Raw genomic sequence first — 18,594 nt, 5'->3', positions numbered from 1 at the left:
TGTATACAGTCGAACAGATTGCTCACATGATTAGGTAGCCAGCTCAGAACATTGTCCACACAAATATATAGCAGCCCAGCAGAGGTGCCAACATGATTACATAAGAACTGTTACTCTTATGATGATGCAGTCTCATAAGAGAAGTAGCTGTCACTGACTCATTGAGGAGTACTTATACACTGAATAATAGAATCAGCGATGAAGTTCTGACTCCCATGCAGCTGGTCTATCTTTAACTGAAGAGAGACTGATATATAGGAGTGACATTACAGCCTCTCTCTATCCATTCTGCATTGAACAGGCATCCAGACCAACTGACACAGAAATTATATCCATGCTACTATCTCTCTTAGTATACTGAAGAAGGGCAGGTGGTCATGTTAACTGTAAAAATGTTTAAACTGACTAGGCTGTGATGACCATTATTTTTCATCAGTCACTTTGCACCAATCTTGGAAATATATAGGACAGCAAACAGGCATTGTGAGGGCCATTTACTATCATTGCTCAAATGCAAATTAGACAATAAAAGCAAATGTCTGATTGGTTGCTCTAGCTTTAGTGCATATTTGCACCTTTCAGTAATTTTAATAAATAGTCCGCTACCGAATGTAGTCAATAGTCATATTGTTTAGTTTACTGATGATTGTTACATCGGTTAGCACATTATTGGCTAAAGGGATATGCATAGCCATTTAAATATTTCTATATAAATACTTTGCAGTATATGTAAATCCATTAAAATGCAAAACAGGTCCCAATTTACCAAAATTTTACTTAAAGCCGTCTTACCCTGTCACTACTGCTACCTGAATTATTTAAATTTTTCCTTTAACTTAAAGAAAAAAAATATTAAATAGATCTAGTCTAAGACTAGTTTTCCTCATGTGTATTATAATTTAGAAGCTCTTATTTTTATTCACATAAAACAGATAACTATCATCTTGGCACACACATGCATGAGAAATGTAAATATATAACTGTTATGTTATAATGTAATTGTTAACAATCCATATCTGTGTAAGGGAGCCTACCTGATGTCAATGTAAACTAACCCTGCGGGAGAAAGGAACAATCTAACCCAATGGGAATGATCGACCTGAAAACTCTTAGCAGTAGAGCATGTGATTTATTTCCTACAGTGACAGTGGTAAACAAACAATTGGTACTAGGAGGGGTGTGTCTGAGTCACTGAGCAGGTATGAGGTACTGCAACCTCACCCCGTATGCCAACACCTTATTTTCCTCTAGCCATAGGTGTCAAGGTGCCATGGTCCAGAAAGCCCTTGAACCTTCACCTTTGACCTTTGCAAAGGGGAGGGGCGATTAAATAAATACCTCTGATTGGCTCGCTGCAGCACCTAACTCAAGTGCTTGTCAGGTGCTCTAATTGACTCACCGAAAAGTAAGCCAATCGGGTCTTGGAGTTGCCACACCTTCATGTAAGGGAACCCACCAATTGTTGGCATTTACCTCACGTGTGTTTGTCTCCTCCAGTGCCATCAGTTCGGCAGGACTCAAATCTCTGAAGAAGCTAAAGTGCAGCATATTATGGTGAAGTTTCCTCACTGCCCCTCTCCATCTTCCAGTACCACTTCATATATGTCCCCATTGGTCAACGTGCGGCTATCTCAGTCTTCTGTTTGTCTTCATCATCGGTGCCAACGCGTCAACATACCCTTTGCTCTTTGTAGGCCGGAACAAGATATTGAGTGTAAACATCAGCAGTCTTACTACCCATCGCTGTTAACTGGCCATCTCCAGGTAGACAAGGGGTTTGTTGTCTGTGGCAATTTAAAATTCAGCTCTGGTGAGGTACTCGTCAAACTTTTCCATCAAGGCCCAGACCACGGGCAACAGTTCCAGCTTGAAGGAGCGGTAGTTTTCTGTATTTCGCTTGTAGACTTCAGCTGACGTATGCGATTGCCTGTTTTCTCTGTCCTGCACCTGTGCCAGAACTGCTCCCAGTCCACGATGATTTCCATCTGTACATGTTGAAGAATTTTTAAAGTCCATTTACACCAACACTGGGGCCCTCATCAACTCATTCTTCAGTTGACCAAATGCAGTTTCCTGGGCAGTCTCCCATGGCATCATCTTATTCAACATTTCACTCATAACTCCACGGAGTAAGTCAGGCAAGGGTCTGGCTACTGTTGTGAGATTCTTGATGAATATTTGGTAGTAACCTACCAGTCCTAGCATGGTAGCTCTGTGATTGTGATTGTTCCAGGTGTCTTCCATCCTTGTACTGCTGCCACTTTATCCTGTGTGGGCTTCACACCATCCCTGGACAAGAGATGTCCTAAGTACTTCAAACTGGGCTTCAGGAGGTGATGTTTCCATAGCTTTATATCTCAGATCCCTCAGGACCAAAGCCAGTCAAGACAGATGCTCCTCCTACATGGGGCAAACTTTGTCCAACTAGATCATGATGCCATCGTTCAGGTCAGCCAAATTTCTCCCTATCAACCACTTGAAGATGGCCAGAGCATTGGTGTCAGGGATGCCACCTTCTCCTGATTCTTCTGGGGCACCGGACCTTGCCAGTATCCTCTTGATAAATCCAGCATGGAGAAGTAATGACTCCAACTAAGGGTGGCAGAGGATAAACATCCCGCAGAATACAACTGTTGAGGCAGAACTGTATTTCCTCATCCTTCAACTGGACGATCAGTGCTGCCCACTAAGTCATGTTTTCAGTCACCATGTGGTTGTCCAACATCTGCCTCAACATCATCTTCATCTCCTGGTAGAGGTTTGACAGTATCTGTTGGTACCTCTCCTGGATAAGCGAAAAATCCGACATGTGAATCTCATGCTTGTGTTTGTCTGTTTAGCCAAAATCCTTTTTGTGCAGTGACAAAACTAGTAGTAGTATTCCTGGCGCAGATGGTGTGTGGGTAGTATGGGTGGATAGAAGGGGTAGCAGAAACAAGGAAAAATGATGGCAACAAATTTAATGAATCAGCAATGAAACAACCTGACAACTTCAATTTAAGGTCGGGACCATATGCAACATATTCTCTATCAGGTTAGAAAAATTGATGAAAGGTACCATATAAAACAGTAATCATCCAAAGCATACAATCCAAGGAGATGTCCATCTATTTGCAGATCACATGGTCGTTCCATTAAGGGGTGTGTCTCTCTTCTTCTACTCGGAGAGACATTATCCACAGAGCTGTGGAAGCTGGCTATAGGAGGACTCTCCATTGACTTCTGACACTGCAATGCAGCATGGGTACAAATTCAGCAAATGTAGTTCCTGTTGGCACCTTCTGAAGCTTGCACCCTCCCACAAGTGACAACTGCTAATGTGCATATGGTTCCACAGACTGCTCTTATGGGCCCAACGGGTTTCACTATAACCTCCATTCTCTTGAATCTTTGGTGCACCCTTACTTCAAGGTACAGCACCACCTCCGGGCCCAGATAAGTCTGAGGAGTCAAGAAGTGTCTTTTCTATTCCCTGGTTCAATCTGTCTAACCACTCCCAGAGCAACGCTTGGTCTAGGCTATGAAGAACGTTGACTGGTCCATGTTTGACTCCGACGCCCTTGATTGCAATTGTTCCCTTCCTTCCAAGACGTTGTCCGCAGAGGTGAGGGTTACCCAAGTTCCAATGCTGGCTTTCTGCAAGTGCGAGTAATGCTGCCATAAGCACTGTTCTTATATGGTGTTTACCTGCTATATGATGTCCAGCTGGCAAGAGTCATCTCTTCCTTCCAGCTGCTACAATCGGACATTCAAAAATCTGTTTAGCAAACTTGACAATATAGTCTTTCTCCCTCCATGGGTTGTCCATTCACCATCATAATTTAAAGGCCCCTGGGGTAGCTTTCTCAAGGCAGTTCTGGTCAAAATGTCCGACTCACAACCACCTCCAACACCGGGGTCCTTTTCGGTTCCTTCTTTGGGCACCTCTTTATTTGCCATCCCTTCTGTCTCTTTTTCTGCCTTTGCATTGGGTTATCTTCTGCTTCTGCTGGAAGACCTCTTCTTTCATTATCAGGAGTGCATCTTTCAGATCGTTTACACAACTCTCCAGGAGAAGTGCTTTTGTCATCCTCCCACCGGCTGTCCTCTAGCTTGACATGGCGCCTTCTGCTGCATTCTGCTCACAGCGAGTTCTGATCAACTCACAGCAAATATCTACAGATTCGTTTAGTCCAGTGCCGCAAATGCCAGGGATGCCAAAGACTTACCATTCTGACGCCTCTTGTCAGCTGAGTTCTTCTTTCGCTCACAGGTTCCATATCTGTGCAATAGTTTCTATTTTTATTTGTCAAGATGATTTGTCATCTGTATATTACTTGTGTGAATAGGAAATAAATTATTTAGCTTCTACATTTTTACATTCAGAACAAAGACTTTTAGAAGTCACAGACGCTTGCAATTGCAATCTGGACCTGTTAACTAGGAAATGGTATCACTTTAATTAAACTTTTCCTGCTTACATTAGTGGTTAACATAGCTCATATACAGTATCTCCATATTTTACAGACCAGTCTGCTTAATTTGTGTAAAATGATCTATAAATAATGAAATCTGTTGCTGCAACTGGCTGCCCAGAATACACATTTACTGCCAAACAATTAATACAGCCATTGACACAAAGAATGCAGTGACCAGTGTCTTGCCATGCAGTGGTAGATTTCAGTCATTCATGCTAACATTTTACATGAGTGCTGCTGCTTTAAAACAAATTGCAGTTTCAACATTACAGCTAGGGTTATATTTTAATATATATATATATGTTCTATATGCCAATGTGTTTGTATTTATGTGTTTCTGTGTATAGTGGCAGCTTACACCTCCTCCTGAAATAACAGGCTAACATGAGTCAGAGATCCATGGTCATTTATGGAGATGAAGTTCTCCTATTCATCAGTATTGCTGATAGGCCAGTTCTTAGAGCAGCACTGACTCCTAGCAGCTATTGTTGGATGACAAGTCCAGGGTATATTGGGGTCATAGAATGACAATAGCTGGAAAGACATAGATTAACTAAGCCTAATACAGAAAGGGTTCTAATGGTGGTGGAAGTTCCCCTTCCCTGTATCCATCTCATGCTAACCAGGTGCTGCCTTCCTGCCAGTCCAGAGCTGATCTAACACACTGCCTTTTATTTCTCTCTCCCATCTTCGCTCTATTATCTCTCTCTCATGTACCCTATACTCCTTTGTGGCTTTTCCCTTCTGTCTCTGTATTCCTCATATCTGCTCCTTTCTGTCCCCCCCCCCCCCCCTTCCCACAACGTGACCTCTTTCATACCCCTCATGTACTGTAATTCCGTATAATGGGTTTTATATTGATATGTGAATTTGTCTTCCTTTATGCATGCACTATAAATGTACATCTCGTTTTGCATGAAAATGCACACAATATACGTGATGTGCATTTGTTGTTTTTGTATCACAATTTTGATTTTTAATATATATAAACATCTTTATCTATTTATCTTCCAATTTATGTACATTTGTAAATGTTTTGTTTTTTTTACCCAACTATCTGTATTTCATTATTTTGCTATAAATATATACCTAATCCTCCCTCTGGTTCTCCTGTTCTCCCACTACCACTAAATCCCCACTACTCCGCATGCTCTTGGCTTGTTGTGATGTGCTATTGCAGAATTGAGATATCCTGCAGGAACCTGCCGCTGATTTGTTCCACATGTGGAGTGCTGCCCAGCGCCAATCTATCTGCAGCTACTGCCAACAACGCTGTGTTAGTGTTCTGTCCTTTCCTTCTGCCTTGTTTCAATTACACACAAACACTATAACAAATACTGTACACATATTGAAACATATTGGCATACAAGTACATTTTTACACCTCTACAATGTTGGTAGTGGCATTGTGCTTCTACAGTAAGTAGGACTCAGGACACCTACCCTTCCATGATCCATGTACATTCCCATTAAATGACAAACAAAAGGAGGCTTTTGTTTTATGTTTCCTCCTTTTAAAATGAAATGTATCTAGATGCTCGTGGGCTCACTGTATGTTACTTGTCATCTGCACAGTGTGGTGTCTTCTCTGTTCTGAAGTCCTGAATTAGTGTGCACATCCCTGGTCTGTTCTCATGTTACCCTCTAATCTGTAGAAATCAGATCCTTCTCCACCTCTTACACTGCATGTCACTCATGGTGGCAACTAGCACTTCTCCCACTACCCTTCACTGCCCTGAGGCTAGAGAGGTGACCCGTACAAGCATTATTTTACACATTTAATTTAATAAGGAGAAACCTTCACAAGCAGAAATTTTTCAGGAGCGCGACTGCACACACCTAACCTGGGATTCTTGATCTTTTATCTCTCCTTACCCACACCTCTTGCATTTCCCTTCATATTGCTGTGCATTTTATTGTGTCACCTACCACTGGCTTGCTCTTCATGGCTTTCCATTACCTTTAATCTTTCTCTCCTTCCTAACTATTTTTAATTTGTTCATTTACACTTTTTTTCTATTCTGACTATGCTTTCTCCTGCTTATCTATTCTGGGTATATCTTTCACATTGCTTCCTCTATTTTGTTATGCATTTTCTTTCTAAAATGCTCTTGGTTACTCTCTCACTCTTTCTTAAAACACATTCTAATTTCCAATCATTCCACTTATGTTGTTATTTTTTTTCTTTCTTCAACCAACCATTTCTTTCCTTATTCCTCTTTTCACCACTATCTTTATCTCTATATTCCTCCTCCCTTTTCTCGCTATACCCCTTCTATCTGCACCGTGTCTCCACTCCCTTACCACAGGGCATCCCTCTGGAGTTCATGCGTGGTACTTCCTCTACTTGCCCTCACATGGATGTCTGCAGTTCTGGCTATGACTGACCGCCGATCCATCCTCTTCCAAGTCTTGTTTGCAGTGTTCAATTCTGTGCAAGGCTGCGTGATTATCACTGTACACTGCTTCCTGCGCCGGGAGGTGAGGATCTGCTACCATCACTTTCAACCTTTCCCCAATGTCTTCAAACAACCCAAGCTTTGGTACTGTCGATTATCTGTTTACAATATTGGTATAGTATGTTAGTTTAATATGTACTTTAATAACTATCATTTGTCTACAAAGGTATACCTGCTTTAGAGGTAGATGTTGTGTGTGTCCTTGTGTCACTTTTTATTTTTATTATTATTTGCACACACCCCTACATAGCAGAACATACTTTAGATCTCTATTATTCCATACATTACCACAGTAAACTGAGTATGTCAAGTTTGATGACTTCACTTGATAGGATAGTTCACGTCACAGTGGCTCTTTTCTGTGCATTCACCAATAGCTCTGCACTCAGTGATTGGTGAATGCATTTAGTGAGATATACTCAGCTGACCTGACAAACTCCATGCAGTGAGTTCTGAAAACTTTCAAAGGTCTGCCTTAACTAGGGTGGGTGTCATCGGTGTTCTAATAGTCAGGTGTTGGGGGGATGGAGGGTTAACATAAGTTCCCCACTCAATTTAATTTTTCTGTTTGTGTGGGCAGGTTCAAGAAGTGGTAAAATGCCAAATAGGTGGTTGCCACAGTGATGAAAATGAAGATTCACCAAACTCTTGCAAGAACGGTCAGCTCCAAATCATGGTAAGTTATCCGTCTGCACAAGGATACAAGAAGGCATTTGTATCACATACACAGTTACATAGTAAAGGAAGAGAACTAATACAGAAACCAAATCAGGGGTGTCCTTGTAAAGTAGTGGGCAACAAGCGGCCTTCAACTGAGTTACATACTGATCACATGATTGGGCTGTGTCAAAGCTATGCTGCTCTGTTCCAGTAATGGGTCTGTTTGACAAAGATATTGGGCCTGAGACACTAAGGAGAGCAAAGCATAAAAAAGGAGTAACTTTGCATCTGTGCAAAACCATGTTGCATTGGAGGGGGAGGTAAATTTAAAGTGTGGGGACAGATTTATAGTTGGGGTAGGGCATGTCTTAGATCGGCTTTAAATTGCAGTGTAAAAATAAAGCTATCAAGTATTTGTGTGCTACATGCAAAAACAGCCAGTATTTTCCTTACATGCAAAATAATAAACTAATTTGCACCCCTTGCATTGTAACATGGTTTGTCCCGGACAACATTTTCTCCTTTTTTTGCCTTGCTTTCCTTAATGACTCAGACCCATTGTGCCTACTTTTTGTTGGCTCGTAGGCCATTAATTAGGTCATGGAAAAATATAATGTGGTTGGCCATTTCAGCTCTGTTGTGTCACTGTTTTCTGCAGGGGGTGGCTGGTCTATGATATCTCTTCTTCCAACCCCTCCTTTCCCCTTATTCACTCTCCCTCCCTTTTATTTTTCTTGCCAAATTCCCTCCCTAGTATCTCTGTCTCAGAGACACAAGTCAACCTTGCCCCTAAGAGATGTGTCCAATTTTGTGTCCCTTACGTATCAATACACCAGATTATACGCTCAAAATATGGCCGTGTACAAAAAAATGACCTCTGTGTCCCTAACATTTCTGACATGTTCTTATAGACAGAGTTTGAAAAAGATGTGGACCTGGCATGTCAGTCTGACGAGAAGACCTCATGGTACACAGCACATGGGGAAACTGGTAAGCACCTTCACATAAAATGTGTAGCACAGCACATATTCAAAAAAGTACAACGGTTATATAAGATTTATTATGTAAAACGCATAGGAAGTAGTTTGATATAGTCATAGTAAAATGTTATTGCACTGGCAGAACTGCCAATTCCCAGTGTCCCATCATGTGAATGTTAAATGGTGATGATGTTTTATCACATCATGATTTCCTTCTACAAGTTACAGGCACCAGAATTTACAAACCATAGGAGGCAGCCTGTGCTTTTGCAGCTCTATGGTTGCAATTCCTATAGTAAATTACAGCAATCAGAGTTCACAAAAGAAAAAATAAATGGAGGTTGTTTCACACACTGGGGTGCCAAGAGGGAGGGGAGGCACTAGGACAGTAGTGGGAGGAGCCACCAACCGATTGTGGTAACGCCCCCTTTGGAAGGGCCCCAAGTAGTTGCTGTACCTGGGCCCAAAATTCCTCTGCACAGTCCTGCTCATTCTAGATTTTTCTGTAGGGATTATGGTAGGAAAAATGATGGATGAAAATGTATGCAAATATGTTCCCATATCCATTATAAATTAAAGAACCAATACAATCACTTGCAGCTCAAATGCAGCTTTCTCAAATTTAATGTTATCTGACAATTTACATATTTACTCAGCAACTTTTTTTTACTTAGCAAACCGCGGAATCATCTAAAAAATATTGCACCAATGTGCAATGAGCAATTTCGAGGTAGATAAAAATTGGTTCTGAAAAATCGCTCAACAATTGCTCGTGAAATTCAGCAATTTTCCACTGTGGAGCTCAGCAGCTCAACTGTTTGCATTTTTCCAGTGGAAAATGAAGTTTGTTTTCATAAGCGATCGCTGATAGATTGTTCTGCAGTTATTTTTTTTCCTGCCTTCAATTGTTGCTAAAAATCACTACTCTAAATACTGAACATTTTTCAAGTGATTTTGAGGCAGCTACAAATCGCCGCTCAACAGCATAAATCACCCTCTGTGCCAGTTAATTGTCCAATACCATTGATTTCAATAGAGCTGTATTTTTCAGAACTGTTTTATCTGCAGTGATCAACAGTGAATCGCTAAGAAGAAAATTGTTGGTGTTACAGCCATTATTGGATGTATGTGGAACATATTTACAGATGTGATTTTTATTAAAATATTCACTGCAGTAAACTCACCAGTGTGTACAATTAGCACTGTAACCATTGTAGCCTCAAGTTTTCTAAACTGGTTTAAAAATAGCTGAATGTGATCAATAATTGAGGTTTTCTCATATTATTACATAGGTTTGAATGCTTTTTTATTATTTCAATTTTTTTCAGTCTTGTTTAAGGAATTGAACACATGCCACCCTTCTAGTGTGACCGGAGCTCTATCCCGGATCTCTATAGATGATGAGGGTGACTTAAAGCTGCACAAAGTTGGTGATGGACTCAGCTTCTCCCACCTTCCTGGGAACCTCTCCGCTCCAGGGGGCATTCTCCTGCAGGTTCCCAAAATAACTCACAATCAAGTGAATGAGCTCAATGATCCACTACCGAAAAAAGAGATTAATTTGGATCGCGGCCCCCTTTATTTGTGTCCTGAGGGAAATTTGTGGCCCTTGGACTTTGGGGATGCACCTCAGGAGCCGTCTTTGGAAAGTGAGTATATGGTGCTTCCCAGACGGACTTTGAGTCTCAAACCTTTTAATCGGGAACAAGGAAAACTCAACGTGAAGCTGTCAGAGCTGGGTAAAGGGCGCCAGCAAAGTGACACAGATAGTTATCCAAATTTCCTATCAGTGGACCACATTAACGTCAACCTCACCCCACCCTATGTGCCCGCACAGCACCAGTATGGTTTACCGTTTAAACAGCCGCCCTCCGTCCGGCAGATCTTGGCTTCAGAGATGAATGAACGGAGTCGTACAATGCCCCGCACAGTGCCTGGTCCATCTCTGAGCGCTGGATCTCTGGAGGTGAGAGGTGGAAGAAACATCTCTGTGTGTCTTTATGTGAACTTCTTGTAGCATGCAGCCAAATTCATTCCATGTCTCTCATTCTCTCCATCATTTCCCTCGTCACTTTTTATCATTATTCTCCTTCAACTTGCTTTGCTTTTGTTGAAAACATTTCACGGTTGCTCCAGAAAATGTTTGTTTGTAGTTTTCCGTCTCAGTGTTTCTTTGTATACACCTTTCTCCCTCTCTCAATCCATTTCCTCCCTTCCTCCCTTTCTCTCTTCCTCCTCACATAGAAGCCACACCAACCTGTCCCTGTGTTTCTCCCTCAGCGGAAGCGATTGAGATATTCAGATTTGGACTTTGAGGTGAGCACTTTTACCCACACTCAGACCCACATCTGCATGATGATTTTCATAACATACAGGCTACATTGGGAACAAGGGCTGCCAGGATTAGGCTGCATGGTGTTAATGCTCTAGTTGACTCTTTACAGAAAGTGATGCACACAAGAAAAAGACACTCAGAGCTTTATCATGAATTGAACCGCAAGTTCCACACACTGGAAAGGTATCGGGATGCCAGTGCAAAGGTGCGCCAACAATCTGTTCTCTTTACTTTTTCCTTTTCTGTGAAACATACATTTAGGTTACTCTTTACAGAGGTCTATTTCTATGCGTAGTGGCATTTAAGAATAATTAGAGTCCACAATGCAATATTGCTAGTTCTATCATGGTAAATGAAGCATCATTCATAGACATCATGGTCACCTAGTGACTAATTTAGCATGTAAAATTGGCAGAATATTTGTAACATCTCTCAGATTTTAGAGAGTTTTTGTTTAATTCAGCAATAAGAGAACTAAAAAATATATAATGCGTGTATAATAGCTTTTCAATATATAAGTGCAGTCCATTAATTTATCTGACTAGCTTCTGATATCTCTTCCTACCTATTACCTTTGCTCCCTCGTTCATTATACTGAACCTTCTCTTGATTTTATTTCTATATATAGTTGTATTGCTATATATAGTTGGCAGTAGACATACATGCTTCTCTTAGCATGCCTGTTGCTATAAGTACTGTTTCACAGGTCATTCTAGTACTCTCAGTACCCTCGCTGTCCCTCCAGTTATATCTGGCGCTGTTCTCACCCTCTCGCCATGTCGCTCTTTTGCTTGTTTGTAATTCAGAGAGACAAACGCTGGAGTATATCCTCAGGAGGAGCAGTGGAGAGAACCTCAGCCAGTGTAAGTAACAGTTACTATGTGATTGTCATTTTCCTACAAATAAAATAAACATATGTTATGTCCTCTCTTGTTCCTTCCTCCTTCTTACCCTGTAGGTCTCTTGTTTTACATTCTTCTGTTTACATCCGTTACTGCCAATAAAGTGAATGTGACACATTGATACAACTGCGGGTGACAGAATGTGGTGGTTAAGCAAATAGTCACTACCATGATGAAAAGAAGATGCTTAATTACTTGAAGTTGTCATTGCTGATGATTTATTTGAAAATGAACTTGATACTTATTTTTCTGTTAAGCTGCAAGTCGTGGTAACAGCTAAAATTAGTCCTCTGGGTAACATATATCAATCACTTGTACTACACCAACTAAACAGCTTCTAATGGGGTATTTGCTAACATTAACCTCTTGTATTAAAAATCAAAAAAATTATGTTTAAAGTTTAAACTGAAAAATAATAACTTTGTGGTTAAGCTGATGGTTTGGTATAATTTCTGTCTCCCGAACATAATAAAATATTAATGTAAATCAGATATTACTTTAATTAAAAAGAAAAGAGCAATTATAAAAGGCCCGCTATAGGATTATCTACTAATCCATTTTTTTTTTCATGTGGTCTTTTTTTTGTATCAGTAATATGTCTAATTAATATTATTTATTAAGTAATATACATCTAAAAAGAGTTTAATTTCTTCAGTGCTATATAAAGGTGTATACAGCACTACATATATCCATTAGTTTGCTTTAGTAATAACTATTAATAGTTGCATCTATTGTTCAAAGTTGTGTAGTTTATATTTATCAATATGTTTTCCATTTTGAAGCTGTAATCTGCTTATACTTAGAATCGTTCATAAGCATCCTCATTTCCCATCTGTTGTAAATTTTATGGTTAGTTTCACGTACGAAAATCCTGACTGCTCTATTGATTCATTCTGAAACTGAGGGTTATATTGATCTGTTTGCATATATTGGGGTTTGATGGAATGTCCCTCATCATCCTTTGATTAGTCCGACCTGTCAGTGTTTAAAGGTTTGATTCATCCATCAGTATCATTGAAGATACATTCATCAGTGTCTTTTGTGTTAGACACATTTATCGATGTCCTTGTGCTGTAAAGACTGTTTGGGTTTCTCCATCTTTAATATACACATCAATGACATCATAATCAGATAGTCATGAACCTTGTCTGAATTAGCTACATCAATTGATATCACTGGAGGAAGATGCATCCATTGACATCTTCAGGGTTAGATCGTCCTGTTCATTTCATAAGGTTAGATAAATTTATCTTAAAACTAATTTCATTAATTGATTTCTTCATAGTTCTATTTATCATCATATTCATCTATTGACTGACTCATTAAATTAATGCATTGATGTTCTCACAGTTGATGTCCACAAAACCGTAGTTATACTATACAGTGACATAACAACATCTCATTTATCCATAGATGTGAAGAAATTTCATCACCATGGCCTATGCATGTAGCCTAATGTCATTTTAATCATCCTTTATCCCCACTAGGACATTTCAGCCCATATGGGCAGATTCTATTATTTACTTCCATGTTAGTATGATAATTTAGCAGTTAAGTATTTAATGGATTTTCCAAGCAGTGTATTTTCAAACATCCTCAATAGAAGTCCACTGGTAAAATGATATAGATCTGACTTTGTAAAGTCATACTTACATTGATCATACCTGATATTGTCTTCTCAGGAGAAGACAAGTCCAGCTGGTCCCCATCAAAAGGTTTGGGATAGCTACAGAGCACGCTCTTCACAGATCCATGACCGACTGGGACTTCGCTGTGTGGATTGGGATCAGCCTCCACGTATATCCATGGATATGTCAGATGGAGACTATCAGACTGAAGTATAAGGCAATTTCTCCATTCACCCCTTAATTTTATTAACCTCATGGACTCCAGGTGATTATCTTCGCACACCAGAGAAACATTTACAGAGTGTCCTTGGTTTAAGCCCACAGAGGATTGCACTTGGCTAATGGTGTACTCATTGGAAATGTACTTAAATTGCCAAATAAGACAGCTGACTATTAACCGATGTGAACAAGAGGAAGAGTTATGGTCGATAAATGGATTGAGTTGCTCTTTGGAAATGCAACCCTCCGTTTTCAGGATTCTATATCCAGGATCACTTAACTTCTCTACTGTATAGAGGACCCAAGCGGCAACAAGCCATTTGTTCTCTTTACATACACACATATGTTGTTCTGTCACACAACTTCCTCTGTCCTGCTTACTGGACATTGCTTGTCAAGTGACCACTTTCTTCCAGTATTAACTCCTGCCCCCTCTCCCCTGCCTCCTGCTAAGATCAGGCAGAGATGGTTGGACTTACCTTGCCTTTATGGCGGCCCAACTGGACTAGACTGGCCCATGCTATTCTTTACTGACATTTCTGGTATGGGGCAGTGGGAAAGGGGGCAGGTGACACTGGGTTTTAAAAATGCCTAGAATTTGTTTAAAAAGAGAAAAAAAAAATAAAAAAAAAATCTTTTGAATCGTGATCTGAGGTAAGTTGTATTTGTTTTCTTGATTCATAAAGACCCTGTACTAACTCAATATTTTTATGTGGTCTCCTGAAGCCAGTAAAAGTACACAAAGGCTAGTGGATGCTGTTTCTTAAACAATAGAAGGACACTCTAGTAGAACAGAACTACAATTTGACTTACTGAAACATGTACAGTAGATCATTCTCTACTAAGATAGGTGAGGCTGAATATTTTAGGAGGATGTAACCCAAAGGCATCTGAAAACATTCATATGTAATAAATAGGCCAGTGCAAAAGTACCAATATTCAGTTAATTTAGCAGTTATAAAAATCCTTGTTACATGACTGTGGTTTAAAATATAATTTTAATAATGTGAAATTATATTAATAGGAGTTTTCATTCTAGCATAGGGCAAAATAAGGCCTAGATAAGAATTGTTGTTATGTGGAAGGTAGAGAGCAAATCTTGTAAAGAGTTTGGGGAAGATGTCTGGTTCTGTGCATCAATATATCCTACAATCACACATCTGTCTCTTTATAAATGAGATAAGTTTAGTATTGGGTGTAGAATAAATTATCCAAAAGAGTTCTATCTGTGCTAACATGTGACAGTAAGGTAATTAGTAATATTACAGGCATATATTTTGACAGTCGAAGATATCTGCTTGTCCAATCCAGCCTGCTCTCCTCCTGCTGTGTTTGTTTATAAATATATAGTCTATTTACATATTTATAATAACAAGTATTAAATAAGAAATCTCCAGAAAATACTGTAAAGTCATTTAATCCCATCAGTCCCTTGCTTTGCTTTGCCTAAGTCAGTGATGGGCAACCTGATACACTTCAATAAATTAAGCTAATACATTTAATCAAAGAGACACCAATCTGTAATAACATATCAGCAGGATTTTAATGTAAAATACAGTGTTACAAGCTAAAGCAAATAAAGCTGACAATTATATGTGATTCCAAACAAAAACCACCTCAATTCCCCCCTTACACCGAACCAGAGAACTACTACTACCTAATAACTAACAACACCTCCTGAAAGATGCTTTACTTTGCTTTATTGAAGTAAGCAGAAATCACGTATTACTTTCCCGATGAGGAAGGAGGTAAACCATGTGGTGCAGGCTGCACATCTCCTCTCTTCTTATCTCAGGTGAGCTGCTGGTGCTGCATGATCTCCCTGCATTGTGTGGAGGAGGTTATGTAATGAGGAAGCAGTCATGTGCAGGCGCGGGCTGGCAGATGTCAGCCCGGGGGGGGCGCATGCCGCACAGGCGGCAGCATCACATGACACGGGATGCGGCCACGTCACACATGCATCACATTTTTCGCCGGTAAAAACCGATATTGCTTCCGGGCCGGCCCTAACAGCTGTGATTCTGAGCGGCCCGGGGGGGGCGATGCCCCCTGACCCAGCCCGCCCCTGGTCATGTGATATCGAAGTCAGCTACTTGGGCAAAGAATAAGATTAAGTTCAGACTTATTCTCTGATTCATGAGTCGCCGGGCTTCACCGTGGACCCAGCTGATACTAAGTAAGAACTGATGTCATGGATTAAGCCATGTGGGACATAAAGCAGAGACTGAGAACTGTGGACTGCAGAGCATAAAGCAAAGGACCATTGGGCCATAAAGCAGGAAGGAGTTGGGGCTGCAAATGAAGGCTCAGCAGGATGCATGCAGACCTTGGACCACCTGTTGCCCATCAGTAGCTAAGTGATGGCCAGACTTTTGCATACCATTGCCACCTTATTACATTCCTAATATTCCAAAGTTGCCAAAATGACATCATGTGACACCTCTTTCTCTGTATACTTCTATCTTTACTCCTCAAAGATATTAGATTCCTGTATCTTTTTTGTGTTATCATGTATTTTAGGCATTGCATTACATAGGTTGGGGCAGCACGGTAGCTTAGTGGTTAGCACTTCTGCCTCACAGCACTGGGGTCATGAGTTCAATTCCCAACCATGGCCTTATCTGTGAGGAGTTTGTATGTTCTCCCCGTGTTTGCGTGGGTTTCCTCCGGGTACTCCGGTATCCTCCCACACTCCAAAAACATACTAGTAGGTTAATTGGCTGCTAACAAATTCACCCTAGTCTGTCTGTCTGTTTGTTTCTGTCTCTGTCTGTCTGTGTGTTAGGGAATTTAGACTTTAAGCCCCAACTGGGCAGGGACTGATGTGAGTGAGTTCTCTGTGCAGCGCTGCGGAATTAGTGGTCTATATAAATAAATGGTAATAATAATAATAATAATAAAATAATAGGTTGTAATTACTGCTATCTGTGAAAGCCTGGCTGCAGAACACAACTAGAGTAGGTCAGGTGATAAATGCTTGGACATCAGTGGTCTTTCTGTTATCCTCTACTCTCTTCTTCTTTCAAGATTTGAAAACACACCACTGTCATTTCAATTTCCTTGTGATCAATTATCTTGGCAGTTTTTCTGGTAATTTAGGATTTATAATAGTTCATGAATTGTCCAACAGTAGCAACATAACCTGTAGCAAAATGTCATTATGTATTATGAGTGTAAGTATGAAATTGCATTTATGTAGGAGTGCTCCTGCAGTAGCGATGCAACTTTTGAAAAAGTCTACATAATAGTAATGGAAAGTGAGAGAGAGAGAAAAGCAACCAAATCAGTCAGTTAAATTCCACCTAAATTGTCCTGAACGTGTGACCCACTTTTCTACTATAAAATCTAGACAACGAGGGCAATGTGAGTGAGGTCATCTGCTGACTGGGATGTAGAAACTGTTGGTGATACTGGTATGATCTTGGCCAATGTCCAAGCAATGGGATTTTCCCCTGCATGTGTGTGAGACAACTGGCCAAAGATCTGTTAATTTGGTGACTAGGCTGAATGACCAGGTCTTACTGTGTGTGAGAGGCTTTAGAACTATGGGAGGTCTATGGCTATGAGTATAGACTGTCTACCTTAAGGTTGCCTAGTCTAGAAAAGAGGCATCTGTGAGGCTATTTAATTATCTTATGTGAATATATCATACTTGCCCATTCTCCCGGAATGTCCGGGAGACTTCCGAATTCCAGGTAGGTCTCCCAGACTCCCAGGGGAGCAAGCAATTCTCCCACATCCTGCCCATCGGGTAGCAAAATGACGCGATTCACAAGGAATCACATCATTTTGGCCCGCCCCCGTGATAAAATGATAATTTCATCAAGGGGCAGGGCCAAAATGACACAAATTTGAGAATATTATTTTCAAGCTAATGATTTTGCAATTATGTTTTCATTTAAATGTTGTTTTCAGAATATCTATATTTATCTGACTTTAATGCTCAAACTTTCCACTCACCTCTGAATTGTACGATCTATCTCAGTGTTGGCTAACCTGTGACACTCCAGGTGTTGTGAAACTACAAGTTCCAGCATACCCTTCCAACAATAAGCTGCTATATATTTGCAAAGCATGCTGGGACTTGTAGTTTCACAACACCTGGGCTGTCACAGGTTAGCAACACTGATATAACTGCATCTCTTTTTAGCACTCCTATACTTCTCCTTGCTGTCCAGCGAATCCTCCTCCCCCCCCCCCCCTTTTCTCTGTCTCTCAGACTAAGTTTCTTTTTCACTTTTGTACGATAACCTGTCCACCTTTGGGCTTTTACAATGATTCTGTCATAACCTGAATTACATTGTAAAAAGTTAATCCACCAGCCCCCTGTCATTGAGGTCATTCAATGGAAACGTCTGAGTTAGAGTCCATGGCTCTCTATGCTGCCAGCATCTGGTAGCAGTAACAGTCTGCGTATCCCTCTGGCTGCGCAGCATACAGGGTAATGCACTGAGAGGGGAGAATTCAAAGCCTAATGGAGGCTCCCATCTGTTTGTATTAGTTCCGGGTCAGTTCTTATAGTGGTATCCAAAGATGAGTGAGATTAGATCTGACGTCTGTGCAGGATGTTGTTTTATTTCTAGAAGTGCGGTCTATATATATACGTCATTCAATACCTTCTCACGTTATATATATATATAGAGTAAGGAGTTATTGAATGAGGTACCCTAGGGCAGGGAGAATATGAGCATTAAGTAAGGAGTTGGTTGAGAGCTTTGGGATTAAGGGAGTAATTTAGAGATATAAACTGAATTGAAGATTAACTCTTTCAGTGAAAGCAGTGTCTAGATTACATGTATAATATATAGACTCCTGTCATTGTTAAAGCAAGTAAAAACAACTGGTCAGATATTTCAAGAAGCAAGAGCTATAAATCAACTGAATATTGCTAGTAGCTGGAAAGAAGCAAATGATACACCTATGTTATAAAACAGCTTTGCCTTTTTAAATGACAC

General features: G+C 40.4%; 1 protein-coding gene across 7 annotated transcripts in view; it reads left to right on the top strand.

The window, feature by feature from the left end:
- ADGRB2 (adhesion G protein-coupled receptor B2) overlaps nt 1-14,287 on the top strand; it is a 298,187-nt gene extending 283,900 nt beyond the window's left edge. For 3 of the 7 annotated variants that reach the window (XM_075195184.1, XM_075195181.1, XM_075195186.1), the window contains 9 exons: nt 5,638-5,733; nt 6,766-6,937; nt 7,496-7,591; nt 8,487-8,565; nt 9,884-10,521; nt 10,800-10,871; nt 11,000-11,095; nt 11,697-11,753; nt 13,475-14,287. In XM_075195184.1, coding sequence (XP_075051285.1) covers nt 5,638-5,733; nt 6,766-6,937; nt 7,496-7,591; nt 8,487-8,565; nt 9,884-10,521; nt 10,800-10,871; nt 11,000-11,095; nt 11,697-11,753; nt 13,475-13,636 — 1,468 coding nt within the window. In that variant the 3' untranslated portion in view covers nt 13,637-14,287. The remainder of the gene's footprint in view (nt 1-5,637; nt 5,734-6,765; nt 6,938-7,495; nt 7,592-8,486; nt 8,566-9,883; nt 10,522-10,799; nt 10,872-10,999; nt 11,096-11,696; nt 11,754-13,474) is intronic. The other 4 variants (XM_075195182.1, XM_075195183.1, XM_075195188.1 and 1 more) reach the window with 4 other exon arrangements.
- The last annotated feature ends 4,307 nt before the right edge of the window (nt 14,288-18,594 follow it).

The sequence above is a fragment of the Mixophyes fleayi genome, chromosome 2 (assembly GCF_038048845.1).
Source record: "Mixophyes fleayi isolate aMixFle1 chromosome 2, aMixFle1.hap1, whole genome shotgun sequence".
Lineage (NCBI taxonomy): Eukaryota > Metazoa > Chordata > Amphibia > Anura > Limnodynastidae > Mixophyes > Mixophyes fleayi.
The sequence above is the reverse complement of the archived record's forward strand: the minus strand, read 5'-3'. Positions and strand labels throughout refer to the sequence as shown.